The following is a 15608-nucleotide window of genomic DNA, read 5'->3' as shown; positions in this document are numbered from 1 at the left end:
GTCCCGGTGTTAAAACTGTAAACAACTTTTCAGTCTAACTGCCATTTCTGTCTCTCCCCTTTGATACAGTATCTGAACTGAAGAAAAGCTACACTGACACTTTATACGCAGACATCTTATTCAGCATTTGTTTTATAACTAAATAAATATTAGGCCTATTGCATGATTTTCTTTCCTAATGTATTTAATTTTTTGCTGCAAGATGAGCTGTGGCTTTCTCTGGGAGACGAGACGCTTCAGCTTTGCTTCAGTCCCGGTCTGGCAGCCGAACCTGGGGCAAGCCCATTCTAGCTTTCCATCTCCCGACCCACTCTCCTTCTCACACTTGGTTTGCTTGTCTGTCGTTTCGAACTAAACTCCTGACCACCATTTAGCCACTGTTTAAAAACTGCTAATTAAAATGATCCATGAGTGGGAATGCTTTTTTTTTTTGAAAAATCATAGCATTGATTACATGGTGCTTTATGCATGGTTAATTCACATAGTTACATTATTCCTTCACTATATTACAGAGAGGGAGTTATTTTGTATTTTAGTCAGATGTGTGTTGTGTCCCGCTGCGCTTTACTTTACTTCATCCTGTATTCTTGTCCTGTGAACAACGCTTGTAATTTTAATAGATTGTGTTGTGCCTTGTAGCACATGATTAAGCAGTGCTAGTTCACCAGTCGATGGGCTAAGTTTTCATGTCACTGCTTATTCATGCCTTCAGGAAATGCCTTGGTCAGCACAGTCTCAAGAGAAATAAGGACAGAATGTTAAGCATAGACTATTATCATTGTAAAGCAATAGTCCCTAAAGCTTTTAAAATTCATTTCCTACCCTATTGGCTTCACTTCACACCTCTTGCTTATTGTGCTCGCAAACCTTTACATTTTCTTCACTTTAAAAAATATTCTAAAAGTAGAGCACGATAGACTAGCAGTCTGTTCTGGTTTTGGTCCTCGCCTATTGGAGTAGCCATAAGCTTCTGCTGGTTAGAAAGAGACCCTTTCTGGTTAGAATTCCTCTTAACACTCCTCTTGTACACTTGTAGTTGCGTATTTGCTCAATTTTTCTATGGGGGTTACAGTAATTGGCTAACTGACTGTTTAAACAAGGGGTAAGGAAGTCCTGTAATGGAGGGCCATTCCACCTATTGGTTTGTTTGATGATGTAAGCACTGGTCAGAGGATTCATTAGTTCAGTTTAATTATTAAGGACAGATGGACCAAACTTGCCGACCCCTGGTTTAAGTGAACCCAGTACACAATTAATTTATCCAATGAATGACCCATTTGACATGTCATGGGAAGATGTCCTCCTAGAAGGTGAATATTGCTTTGTACTATGAAAGAGAAAGAGTGCTAGATTGATAAAACAAAGCTCTATGCATGTCCAAATTAGCTCAGTCTTTTAGTCTGAGACTTCAAAGATTATGCTTTTATGTTACTTTATGTTCTGGCTAAAGACAAACTCCCAGAGTAGGGAGAAACAAAATGTATTCAGCTTCATACTGTCAGCTGAACGCTTGTGTTTGCTGAACCAAATGCTGCAAGGTAAACTGAGAGCTATAGGGCCAGGGATGTTTTGTTATGTCTTAAGAAATAGCCAGAATCTTGCAAATAACTCTTACCTAAAATCAATTCCAAAGAAGGTTGTTGAGATGACTGTACTTTCAGACATAAACCACATACTAGAAATCAGGTCTATTGGCCCCTCTCAAAGTAGATATTTCTTTTGACCCAAACTGAAGCAAAAGTGTAAGTGAGCCATTTATCAAGGGAGTGAAAATGATGCGACTTTAAATCAATGTTCAAATTGCCATCTCAAATGTAAGTCTATTTAACCCCAAAGGAGTGTTGCAATATAACAAATGTTGATGCCATTGGTGCAATTACATTTCTGAGTTGTCTTGCAGTCAAGAGGTAGGTATGGAATTGCAGCCTCATGTAGAGGTATTTTTGCTAAGATCAGCAATAATTAAACGGAACTAGTGATACTGAAGCCGTGCAAGAACCAGAGAACTCTCAAGATTACAACCCATCAAACTTCAAGAGCCTTTCTCATTTTCTAGAACTTTCACCCAGGTCTTCAACCTATACTGGAGTTCTTTTAAAATATATATTTTACCACGCTCGCCATCCCTTTGGCCATTTTATTCAGTGACAACCTTGAAGTACATCTCTAAATTAACCCAAACCAATGGTTGATTCCACCAATCTTTTTTAATGATCTAAGTGGCAGATCTAAACAGAGGTGCTGTTTGGCAGCCCAGCATGAAATTATTTCCACTCGGCATTATTATAGAGTTGTTTGGAGCTGATCAGTAACCCCCCTCAGGGATGATGTACCTACTTTAAAAATACCCACCTAACACACTGTCTGCAAGGGTTCATTCAGATTTGCAATATTGATTGCTCTGAAGGACGGAATTTCAGTTTGAATAATCAAGATTCTGAGCACCGGTATTTACCACGTGATCTCAGCCAAACCAATCTGAGATGTAGAGAACCTGAGATCGTTCATCTTTGGATCGCAGCATTACTAAGACCACACTGACGCTTCCAAAAAGAAAACAAATTCTCGGATGTTTCCAGTGGGTGGTGTTTGTTTCCTCCCGCACATCTGCTGCCTGTTAGTTTCCATTGCATTTTTTTCTTTCTTGCTTTTGAATAAACAATTGCCCTAAAAATAAGGTAAAGCAGTTCAACTACTATAACTGCAGGTCATCCTTTTTGGAACTGGTTAAAGGATTAGTAATTTCTCAATAAGCAAGACATCTGCTTAGATAAAAGCTGTAAAACCAGAGAGAGCCACAATTATAATCATAGACCGCTGCACAGCATTTCTTTGGAACAGCATTTACTATTGACTAATGTGTTGTATAGCTGTACAATGTAGCAGACAACAGAGAAATACATATTGTTTTGTATATGTACTGTATATATAAACCTTATTCTTCTGCTATTTATCTCATGCTGCTTTCTTGCTGCTGGGGAGGTATTTGCAGCTGTGCTTTCTTCCAGTTGTATTGAAATTCTGAATACAAGCTGATGATGATGGTGACAGATCAGGCTGGAACTGCCTGTATTCTTTTAAGGAACATGTAATATTTAGTGCAGCTGCAGTTTGTCAAACCCTAAATGAAGTATATAGCCCAATTTCCACAACTATGATAATGCTGCACCATCAGAACCAGTCTCATTTATACATCTCTATCTCTGTCAGTGCCTGTCGGATTTTGGAGATGCAATATATTTTGCCTTAACACTTTTAAATGTTAATTGGTTGGATTTATTACAGCACAGTACAGTATATCTGTCTGCGCATTTGGTGTGTATTTTCATTCTGTTTACTTTAAGAACCAGGTTGTGTGCTACAAACTATCTTTATTTGGCACACAACATTTTGGACTGTCTTTTGCAGTGATTAGAATGCATTTATTCATGGGCTGAGGACAGTCTGATTGGGTGTTAGTTTCTCAGGGCGGGTGGAGTGGAACTTAAGTTGTCGCATCCACTGACTTCTCGATTTGTAGCTTTGGAAATAGCCAGGCAATAGTTTAACAGTGTTTGTTGGGTTAATGAGAGGGTTAAGAGGTGAAATACTGTGTCAGTTTATGAACCTGTTCTGTGAGAGCTATTTTTAGTTTAATGACTCATAATGCCTGACAACAGGGATGGGGGCTGGAGTTGAGATGAACTGAGTTTGGTTGCAATAAATGTGAGAGTTCTAATCAAAGCAAAGGGGGAAAGGGAGTATCTGTTAGTCTTTTATAATCTCCCTTTGGGGAAAGTATCCTTTTGATGTGGATATAGTTGAGACACCTATATGTACCTGTATGCTACACTTCTAGAGAACCACTTAACCAAGCTTCAGTGCAGTTGGGTAATAAATGATTTAATGTATTGTAATCTATGGGATATTAGGACGTGACTAGTCTTTAGGTCAATACTTATGTCACATAGACATTTCTACTTGTTATTGAGACCTACTTTTTCATTTTACTGATGGCTATAATGTTGTATTTACAGCCCTTGCGGCAATGTACACTATTTTACTACCATTGGAAGCATATCAAAAATGTCAGTAGGATTGTGGTCAAGCTGCCTTGCCAAAGGACACTTCACTCATGATTTTAAGAAGGGCTTTGTTGCTCCTTCATTCCTATGGCAGGACACAGAGTATGTATTGTTTTTGTCAAGCTGATAAGTTGTATTTCTGACATGGCCTCATACGTTTGGTCAGTTCTGCAGTTTCCCTGACCCAGGTAGCTCTTTTCGTTGTCCGTTCTTAATACCATTACGCTGGGGCAGCTGAGGCCTGAGGTCACGTATGCAGTACTATCCCTTGATGCCATGGGGTGTATAATTCAGCTCAGCGTGGTTGTAGCACTGTGGTTATTCTGGGGGCAGGTAATCAAGAGTTAGTTCTACAGGGACATCTCCACTTACTGTAGCCTGTGTGCTGGAATTGAGATTGGCCAACCATTGCTTACTTATAAAATATCATGAAAATCACACTAAAGCCAATTCTAGATCACATTTGATCTTATTTGGGGGGTCTGGGCTTGACCAACAATAACCATATTAAAGCGTGTTTGTTGGTCTTTAGATCCAATCAATGAAAGCCCCTAGTTCTCACTGAGTTATTATACAGTATTACACTGTAAACAGTTAGCAGCCTGCATTTTTTTTTTTATGAAATATGTAAATTTTCCAACAAATCTACAAAATATGCAATTCAGTATAAGCATGGTGCTTTTTTTAAAAAAAAACAGATCTAAACATGGTGCTCACAGTTAATTTTCATGTTAAAAATTGGGACTTTTGATGGCTTGGGAACCATTAGGGTGCACATCTGAAATGTTTTTTTTTTTTTTTATGGGATCATTATTAGGGGGTTGAGCAACCCTCACCCTTTGAGCTAGAATAGCCCTGTACCAAGTAGCAATGGAATGCTCTCAAAGACCATAAAGATACAGAAATAACTTATAAACAGAAATAACTTAGTGCGTATTGCCTGTAATGCATTGCTATTTCCTATGATGTCTCGCAGTTCATATACGAAAGCTGCACACATCATTCTAAACGTGTACTCATTTTTAGAGAAGAGCACAGTTTTCTGCAGGTTTATATTTTAACAGTTTGATTACCAAACTGTATTTTTTCTTCCATAGAAAGATTTACAAATATTCTTGAAATAACCTGTGATTAGGGCCAAATATGACTAAGCCAGTTCTGAATGCAATTCCATATTTAGTAAAGGCTTCAGTCTGCAGTGCTGTCATCCTCTTGCCTTCATGAACACTAGATTTAGCAACGCTGCTTAATGGTCCAGGTTTAAACGCTGGATTAGCCAGTTCTGTTGGCACCTATCTTGTGCTTCAGACGGTTCCTAGTCTGATTTTAAGATGACTAAGGGCAGCTGTTAAATGAATAATCCTCTGACACTTCAAAGAGCTCACTCAAGGCATGGGAAATGAAGTGGGTGACGGTGGAAATGTTATGCTATTTATTTGTCTCGTTCAAGCAGCAAGGTGCGAGTATATCAGTCTGTTTTTTTTTTTTTTTTTTTGCCTAAATAAATCTTATAACCGAGCAATGTTTGTATTCAGAGTTTCTAATTTTCGTTATAACACGTTTAACAGAAGCAGCCCAGAGAACATTTTCTTTGCATGTTATGTGTATGCTTTCTTTAAATGCAGCTTTTATTTTGCCTCAATTAAATGCTCATTGTTTGATTAATTGTTCTGGTGCCCTATTTGAAACCTCACATGTATATTACTAGTATTTGAAGACTTTCATGAAAAGTTTGTTTTGCTTCTTGCTTTTTAATAAGATTCCCTTTGTTTTTATGTATTTTCTTTGACAGGTAATTACTACAGTACCTATCATGATGTGCATGTTTTCAGTTGTATTTGAAGAGCTAACACTTTTTGTATTCTTATTTTTCAATAATGTTGTTCTCAATGGATTGATTACTGTTGGATAGCAAGTGGTTGCACCTCTCTTGCTAATCTCTACCTATAATTGCTTGTTCAGGGGTCTGGTTCACTCTTGCACTATGTAAAAGTACAACTGCAGTGGTGAAAAAAGACTCCATTGAATAACAGTTTGATCCATTCCTGTTTTTTTTTTTTTTTTTTTTTTTTTTAACTGAGTTTAATAAGATACCCCTATTACTTCTACACTATGGCTAATTAAGCTCATAGTAAAATTTGGGATGGATGAAACTGCTATGCGGTAGGAGTCTTATTTCTATCCCTGAAATGCATATGTATAGTATAAAAATTGTGGTAATTCAAATGAATGCATTATAGTTAATTTACTGCTTTTAGATTATCTGTAAATATGGTATAATGGCACTTTCTGCAATGTACGCCAATTAGATTGTGCCACATGAGCTTTCCCTTACAAATTTCCAGAACTGAGTGAAGTCTCTGTACATTTTAAGATATGTTGCCCTGGATTGAATGTGTCTATTTTATATTAAAAGACACTTCTTCTTTAGTATACCCCACCCAGCCCCAATTAACCCAGTTCTAGAAGCTGATCCTCTGGAGTTCTGCATAACCATTTGACTACTGCTCACTACATTTCTGATGGTAATTAGTCTCGTTCTCATATATTCCATGTTCTTTAAGGGGGGCTGGCAGTTGAACCCGTCAATCAAAATTTGGAGGCACCAAAAGTTGAAAGGTGAGGCCACGTGCCAAAACCAAATCAGTCAAAAAGCTGTCATTCATTCGATCAGCTGTTTTAATTATATAACAATCTCGTTTTTAAATTTCAAGTTGCTCTGACTGAAATTGTCAGCAGCAAAGGCACACTTTCAGAGCGCCTACATTTGCACACATGAGAATTATTTTTCTTTTAATTTTAACGTCAGACAAATAAATAAATTGCATGGATATATTGTTTGTGCTAATGAAGATCGCGCAAGTGAAACCACATTCCCCTACATATACCCAAAATGCCCTGCAGGTTTGTTTTTCATTTGCTTTGGTATAAATTGAACGTAAGCTTGTTTGCCATATGGAAACATTGTGCTTTGCAAAAGATTTCCATATCCAAGCAATGCTGCGTGTCAGCAAACCCCTGAGGTCTTTTGGAGGGGGGTGTAATGCACCTTTGTTCCTTATGACCTTGACCCCCAGTGACCCATTATGGCATGACATCCAAAGATTTTCGTCTTTATGCCAGGGTCCAGTTGGATGTGACTCAATTAACCACGGAAAACACCTTCTGGGATATCAACTGTGCACAAAGCTACAGTACCACAGCATAAAGAACTACATCACTTTCATAAGGCATTATGCACCATTTCAATTCCTCTACATTACTGATCATTCAAAACACTGTTTCGACGAGAAGGCTTTGCCACTATCTTGCACTTTACCCTAAATGGCAAAACTTTAAAGACAATCTCTATAACCTGCTGGTATTCATTATAAATGTATGACAATTATTTTCATCTTTTAAATGATGTATAGAATTGCCTGTGTAAGGTAAGTAAAGGGTATTCTTCTTTTGACAGAGCATCTTGTAAAGTAACCAGCAACTGTGTGCTGCAGAATTTTGCATTTTTGTTGGGCTGTAACTCATTACGGTAAGGAGGATGCTGTAATCAAGATACGTCTTACTCTACCACAGTTAGTATTTTTTTTTATTTTTTTATTGGTTGTGTAGTGAAGCACACACAACTATCCCTGGTGCAGTTTTTCAATGACACTGGTCATAACCAATAGTAATTGACCTCTATGTTGAAGCTCAAACTTCTCTAGAGAAATCTGATGTGATTTCCTTGCCAAGTTGTATAACATACTTTTATCTACCTTTTTATTGAAAAGCACAGTTTGGGAATTGTCAAGAAGTTTAACCTTCAAAAAGTGTTGAGAAACTCCTTTAAATTGTTCTACTGGCCAATGTCAAATCCACTCTTCAAAATTTAACTTCTGATAAAATAGTCCATATTTAAAGCTATTAAAATGAATTGTGTTCCCAAATAGTACCTCGTACTTGCAGACGGAACACGAGATAAAAAGTTATTACTGCTTCCTAACAATGAGGTTGTTAATACTACAACCCTAAATCTAATCCGCACACAAGGTTAATTAAGGGGCATTAACTTACTGGAAACTTGAAGTAGGGGAATGGATCTGTCTTTCTGTTTTGTTATCTACTTTTAGATGAACACCAGTGCACTGTGTGTGTGTGTGTGTGTGTGTGTGTGTGTGTGTGTGTGTGTGTGTGTGCTTGAGTACAGTATGTTAATTTTAATTTCAAAAGTCTGACTTTCAGCACTGCCGCAAATCCCCTCAGATGAGTACGTCACACTTAGTATAGGCTGAATCGAACAGGATTAATTGCGGTGAAGGAGATTTGAGGTTTTATAAGAAATGCCAAGCTTCTCTGAATACTTAAAGGTGGATTAGTGTGGTAACTCAACTACTCAGGCTATGTTTACTACTAAGAAGCTTAGGGGCTACATTATACAATTATTTGCTTGCTAATGAGTGTCTGTGCTAAGGTTGCAGAGTCCTACATTTTAACATTGAAAAGTATTTACGGTAACACTTTAGGTATCCGTTATAAGTGATTATAAACAATCCTATGAACATGTTATTAATTATAGAATACAATTAGAAATACTTATTATACACTTTGCCGTTGTTGTTTTTTTTTGTTTGTTTTGCTATTGTTTTTAATCACTTATAACGGATTCCTAAACTAAAGCGTTACCATACGTACTTTGTGTGTGTTTACGACACTCTTCTACAGTGCACTCCCCCCTTTAAGCTGTAAGCAAAGCATGCAAGAATCCTCTCCCTTTGAAACCAGCTTTCTGTAGTGCTGCTTTGTACAAAACTTTATAAATTACATCTAGAGCTCAGGAAATGTACAGCTGCGGCCAAGCATTTTGCATCATAAAAGTTTAAGATTATATATATATAATATTTATATATATATATATATATAATATATATATATATATATATATACGGTTTTCAAAGAAACTACAAAATGTATCTCAAAAGTCTTCCAGAAGCCACAATTCGGTATTTCATGTTAGATTTCAAAATGTCACATTTTTCAGTTTTCGTCACTTTTTCGTTAAGTATATGGAAAACTACAAAGCAATATGTAATTCAATATGTTTCCGTAACATTATTCTGCAGGTTTCATTCAACTTTATAAGCAACATTTGTTCATTTTATTTTATTTTCATTTTAAGCCATATACTGTCTGTCCATTTATTACAGACTCAAGTTTCATTTTCAGTTATGCTAATTAAGAAACCAACACAAACTGTTCCAATTGAAATGCATTTTCAATTGTCTTTAAAAGATTTTAGTAGTATACCATGTCAAATTACCACAGTAATTAGAGTGAAGTTACTGTACTTAAATCAGTTCTGTGTGACACAGATCTAGCTGTTAGAAGATGACAGTACTGCATGCATTAAGTGAACTGCTGTGCTAAGAGGAGTTATCTGTTCTTTGCACTTGGTGGCTAGTTCAATTGTCCAATAAAAAATGAACTTTTCACTGCCATATTCTTTCAACCCCTTACCATGGCATTGATACAGATTACACATATTTCTCACAAATCCTTTTGCTTCATGTTTACAAACACTTTAAAGTCCCTTTTAATTGTCCCCGGGGATGCATTGTTTTTGTTCTCACACAAATATTTTTAGTTCGTACCTGGAAATAGTAACACTTACATTTACAAATTTAGCAAGTGGTAAAAATGTTGTGTGAAATCTGATTTATTTATTTTTTCATTTAATCTTTATTTATTTTTTTTAATTGAATTCTTGATCCGCATTATGTTTATACAAATCTGTATGCATATATAGAATACATCAGTTATGCAGCTGGGGATGATGATAGTAGAATACATCTGGAGTATTGAATCTTCTGTGACTCTCCCATGCTGTGCTTTTCACAGAAGCAGATTGTACAATTAAACACTTAAAGCCAGGACAAGAACAATTTACAAGGTCTATAGCCCTTGAACTACACTGTTTGCATGATTAGTGTGTAAAACAGGTTTAGTGTCTTATTGGAGGATTTGAAAATTAATTTTGTACTATTTATTTCTCTTGAAAATATGGGTCAACTCTCCAGCTAATGTATATTTAAATCTCAGAGCATTGCTTCCCTGAATGATTTGAAGAAGTTGTTTTTTGTTACCCAAAAGCAGCTTTACAAGTTTGCAGTTTGTCACTTAACATTTGTTTTAAGATATTTTTTTTTGTGTGTGTGTTTTTTTTTGTTCCCCAAAAATCAATACAAAGCCCATTAGCACATGGTTTATTGATATGAACAAATAGCATTCTAGAAAGATGCCGTCAAGTCCATTGTCCAATGTATGAATTTTTTGGTATCATTACTGGAATGAGAGCAGACTTGCAGTTGTTATTTTTTTTTAGCTGTTATTGTCTGAATTTGTGAAGAAGCAGTGGTAGCACAGGGGCATCTACAATGGTACAGAACCATTAGTAAAGTAATACCACAGTGTGCCATTATATCTTACATAATAATCCATTGCAGTGCCATGGTTTAATATCTGGACACAACTATAAGAAACAAGCAAAATGAGCCGAACCACCAACAGTCCACTGTGTTGTCACCAAAGAATTTGGCATAATGGGTGTTCTCACTACCTCTCAAACCATGCAATGTGGCTGAAATGCACAAACCATTTTCATAGTTTGCTGTTTTGCAGTTTAGTACCGTAGATCGCTGTATATAAACAACTGCGTTTTTATACCCTCAGATTCTGTGTTTGTCAGATAGTCAGGTGCCTGTCAAGTTGATGCATAACAAAGCTTGTAACTGGTATAGGAATTGAGACCTCTAGAGAGAAAGCTGTCAGGGAGCCCGTGAGATGAGAATGGTGGAGTGAGAAGCTGAAGGAAATTGGGTGGGGGAAAAGTGTGAGCTGAAGACTAAGCGGATGAGGGCGAGAGTGTTGTTTTTATGATGAATGGACAGACAGATGGGATGGTAATCTAGCCAGTAACTCTGATACCTCTGTGCTGCACTGTAGGGAGTGGGCTCTGGACACTCGTAGATGATTGAAAAGCGACTATCTACAACATCATATTGTGCTGTTGCTATGTAAGAGTTTCTTGTGAACACTTAAGGGGGCAGGTAGGTTTGTTGGCTATTATCATGTGTATATTTTAAAGGACCTGCACAGGAAATGAATACCAAGCCATGTCTGGACAAGGAACGCTCATAAAAGTCATAAAATAGTCATCGTGGGACACATTTTCTTTCAATCAAAGATTTAGCATAAAAGAAGTTCTATGTGTCTATGTAGATAGATGAGATTTTTTAACTGTGCATTTTCATTTTATAATGAATGACCAGCAGCAATTTTCAGTGGAATGCCCATGTGCTACTAATTAACTAGTTTGAACTCTGGCTTCCTTGATCAGAATTAAAAACTCAAATAAATACCTACTTTGTTTGACTTGGTACTCTTCCTCCCTCTCAGAGCATCATACTGATGTTTGACTGAAATATCTGCCAACCTTCAACAGAATGACTCAATTAACTTTGTGCTTTAAGAGATTTCTGTACCACCCACAAAGCCTCTCTGCGATAAAACTAAGCATGATGAGTGGCTCTCCTGATAAAGGGCAGAGTGAATTGGGGAGCATAGGTTGGCATCCTAGCTGTTCCTGGGTGTAAAGTGGTGATTGGCTTTGGGGTGGGCTCTGTGAACCCCCACTGAGCTTCAGTGCTCCAAGGCTGTTGGGAGTTGCTGTAGTGAACATCATTGGGGAGAAAAATGTCGGTGAAATAAATAAGCACACGAAATTCCGAAATGTTTGCTATATGAAAACAAAGATGGTATGTGGGGTGGGGGTGGGGGTGGGGAAAGGTTGTGTGTTTTTTGTCTTTCTCCATGGGGTCTTTGTCCACTGCACAATTAGTATATCTTTCAGCCTTTATTTGTCCACTAGGGATGCAAACCAGACTAATTAATCAGCCTCCTCTGTAATCAATTGAACTCCTGAAGAATTTTGCACTACATCTTGATTTGGGTGTTTTGTTCTCTTATCCGTTTTATTCTCTGGGTCTGATGTCAAACCTGATGACTGTCCTATAATACATATTTTTTTCCAACATATTCATGACTATCATCTTCTTAGTCTGTTTTTATTATGTTTGATGCCAAGTATACATCTTTCCTAGACATGCTAAGCCATCCAGAAATCCAGTTTTGGATATCACAAATACAACTGGTTACTGCATTTATTACAAAGAGATTTCTACTTAAATGCGGCCCGCTAGGTGTATGCTAATCTATTTATTCCACCACGAAGCGGCATTGGGTCATGCCTGCAGAAAGATAATTGTAGGCTCTGGGCTAATTTTTAAATATTTTTAAATAGTTTATTTTTTTTCATTATTCCTTACAATGTATTTGCAGATGAGTTACTCTGTTTGCTTAATGCACTGCTGTCTGATGTTGACAAAGCCTTTACGTTTTGCCAGTGGATTCTGATGTTTGGGGATTAAGTGGGCTGTCCTATGCTGATGCAGGGGGCAGGGCTAATCACTCAAACCCCACTGCCTGGGACTGTGTGCATGGGGCTGCTTCAGATATAGATTACTGCTTCTACTGTAGTGTGTCTGTGTGTATGCATATTTGTGCGTGTGGGTGATTTAATGCCATGGAGTGGAAAAACCAATGACGTTACGTGAAACGGGTTATAGGGAGAAAGAAAGACACTTTGCTTTTTTCCTTTTTTTCTTACACATTTTTTTTTTTTGGTTTTACATTTTGCGTCTTTTTGAAGAAGTGTGTACCAAATGAACCAAGAGAGAAGGAGACTCATGCAGTGTACCTTAGCATTGTTCCAGCTCCTCTGGACCTGAACAAACTTCAATTTGAACATTGACCTTTCAATATTTTTTATGAAGCCATAGGGAGCAAACTGACAAACGCTGGGGTTTTTAGGGAACTTTAAAAAAATTCCTTTAGCGTGATAATAACTTGCTATTGATGGACTCATGCATTTTTGCATTGGAGATGTTTCTGACAACAGTTTATATGTACTGTAGGAGAAGGTCGAAGTGCTTTTAAGTTTTTACAAGGGGAATTTTAATCGCTGGTAGGTGCAGTGGGTTCTACATGAAAAAAAAACAAAAAAAAACAGATTCATGAGGAGAGAAAATATCAAGAACAACCGCGGTTTGGGAAAAGCAGGTTTTTTGGTGTGAAGTGGGACTGATTGAAGCAGACAAGTGCGGGGACGCTGCACCAAGGTCTGTCTGACAGGGTGGTCTGTTATTGCAATTAACTGGATGTTTTGATAGACGATAGCAGGCATGCTGTGCGGATTGAGAAGGGAGCTGCAGTCAGAATTTGGTAAGTGTTGCAGTCAATAGATGCTTTGTGCTGTTTAAAGGAAGATTAATTTTTTTCTGTATGTAGTTGTAGTGCACACAGTGTTTGTAGCACATTAGTAATTCCAATAGCCTATTCAGAACGCAGTGTTGGTTAGTTTGTTTTATGTTAACTGCATTATTCAGCTTGCCTTATTCACGTCAGGGTAATGATGGAGCTTTCATCTGCAAGAGTGAAGGAAATTTTCTGGAAAAACACAAAATATTTACACATTTTTAAAGTATTGATATTGGGTCAGATTCATTACAGCTATTCACTAACTATACAAAGTTTCATTACCCTTGTCTCCTGTTGTTGCGATCTACAGTTCTTCATTCATTTTGTACCTCAGTCTTAATACATTTCATAAGCTTTAGCAAAAGCTGGAAACAATTATATTTCTTAAGGTCTTCCTCAAAAATATGAAGTTGTTTTGAATAATAATTCACTTTCTCGGAAGGATTGTTTCTCTCAAAGGCTAGAAACTGATGGTACATGTGATAGTCCCGAATGACTATTTTTTTCTTCTTCTGTGTAATAAGATAAAATGAGTTTATTGATGGGCCGTTTTGATACTAGTCCAGGTTTTATCTGTTCAAAAGATACATTTACTGTAGCCCATGATTCATCCTTTTGGCTCTCCTGATGTTTCATATCAAAGCAGCCTCTCTGGGTTTTTATAGGCATCTTCTGACAACCCATTCATATACATGTAATGCTCACCCTTCATAACGATATATCATTGGGAGCCATGGTCACGAGAAATTGGATCAATGACCATGCCGCACGTTATAACTGTTTCCCCCATGAAGCACTGACGCACCAGAAGTACAGTGGAAACTGATCACATGCAACAGCGATGACCATGGAAACCAAAACATAATATATTAGTGACATCATTAAAACAAAAAGCCCTATACCCCAGCATTTACATCAGCCCTTGGTTAATATATTCCCTGTCAGATTTGATCATTCAGGCAAAGTCAGACATGTTGGTGTTTTGCCTTTTGAAGTTCAATTCAAGCAGTGTTTGTTCTAAATATTTGTCCCATTTTAAATAAGAGACTATAGATAAACTTTCCCAGGTTTGCTAATAATTGTGTGTCTCTGTATCTCGGCTGACAAAAGGCTCTTGTTATCCCATCCAAAATCGACAGTCAAAGAAGCATATCATGTAGGTTAAGAAAATGGAATGGTCTAAAAATAGAACTGCAATTCCATAGACATTCAAACAAGTACATACTGCCACCATTTATTTTATATTATATTCGTGAATATCCACGACTAAGTACATTCAGTGAATCAAAACAAACAACCTGTCAATTTCCTGATGTAGAAATAGATTATATTTGCTTATACAACAATTTAACTGACATTGATCTGCTTCCCTTGTTTAATTTTACTTTACTTCTGTATATAACACCTACTAGTTACAGACATGAACACCCTGGGCCTCCAAGATTGACAATTTGGCTAAATTGTGTGTTGCTTTTGTGAAAAGGACAAATGGCCACTGTGGACTAGGTTATAGAGACTACTAAATTCTTTCTTGAGCTGGGTTTGAATGAAGATTTTTGGAGGTAACAGGCATCGCATAGCTCCTTTTATAGTGTTGATTAGTATGCCATTCAACATGGAAAGCACACAGTAACTCCAAAGGCCATCTGTCAAGTTATTATTTTGTCACTAACTCAAAAGGTCACATTCCAGGCATCTTAAAGGGCCCCTGTATTTTGACCTCTGAGTGTATTGTATTTAACCTCATGTTATACCTTAACATTAAAACTTCACAGACGAAAGGCACACTCTCTTTCTTAGCAGTGTTGTGTTGATGGCTCTTGTAATTTAGTGGTGCACTTCACCAGGTATCCCATGGTTCTGTTATCTGCATGAAACCCCTACTAGATGAATCCTGCGGTTTCTGTATATCTTTAGTTTTACCGTCTTACCATCATTATCACCACTAAAGCAGTATTCACAACATAATGCAGTTTACAATCTGGAAATGTTTAAACAGTTTAGTTAAAGGCTTCATCAGTGATTTCAGTTTAGAGATAGAAAAGTTTAGATCTGACCAGGGTGCACATACTGTAGTTTTTATTCAGGTAGATGATCCATAATTCTCTTTTGTGCTTTTAAAATATGTTGTAGGAATTTGTTTAGTTTAAAATGTCCAAGGAATCCATTGTTGAAAGGCCACTCATCTCCACA

General features: G+C 37.2%; 1 protein-coding gene across 3 annotated transcripts in view; it reads left to right on the top strand.

The window, feature by feature from the left end:
* Positions 1 to 15608, top strand: part of LOC121329058 (glutamate receptor-interacting protein 2-like) — a 185404-nt gene that overhangs the window by 124877 nt on the left and 44919 nt on the right. The window contains exon 1 of one of the 3 annotated variants that reach the window (XM_041274344.1): positions 12703 to 13379. The exons of the other annotated variants lie outside the window; for them this stretch is intronic. Coding sequence (XP_041130278.1) covers positions 13340 to 13379 — 40 coding nt within the window. The 5' untranslated portion in view covers positions 12703 to 13339. Of the gene's footprint in view, positions 1 to 12702; positions 13380 to 15608 lie in introns of those variants that run through there. 3 annotated transcript variants of the gene reach the window in all.

This window comes from Polyodon spathula, chromosome 16, assembly GCF_017654505.1.
Source record: "Polyodon spathula isolate WHYD16114869_AA chromosome 16, ASM1765450v1, whole genome shotgun sequence".
NCBI lineage: Eukaryota > Metazoa > Chordata > Actinopteri > Acipenseriformes > Polyodontidae > Polyodon > Polyodon spathula.
This window is presented reverse-complemented; position numbering and strand designations above follow the sequence as displayed.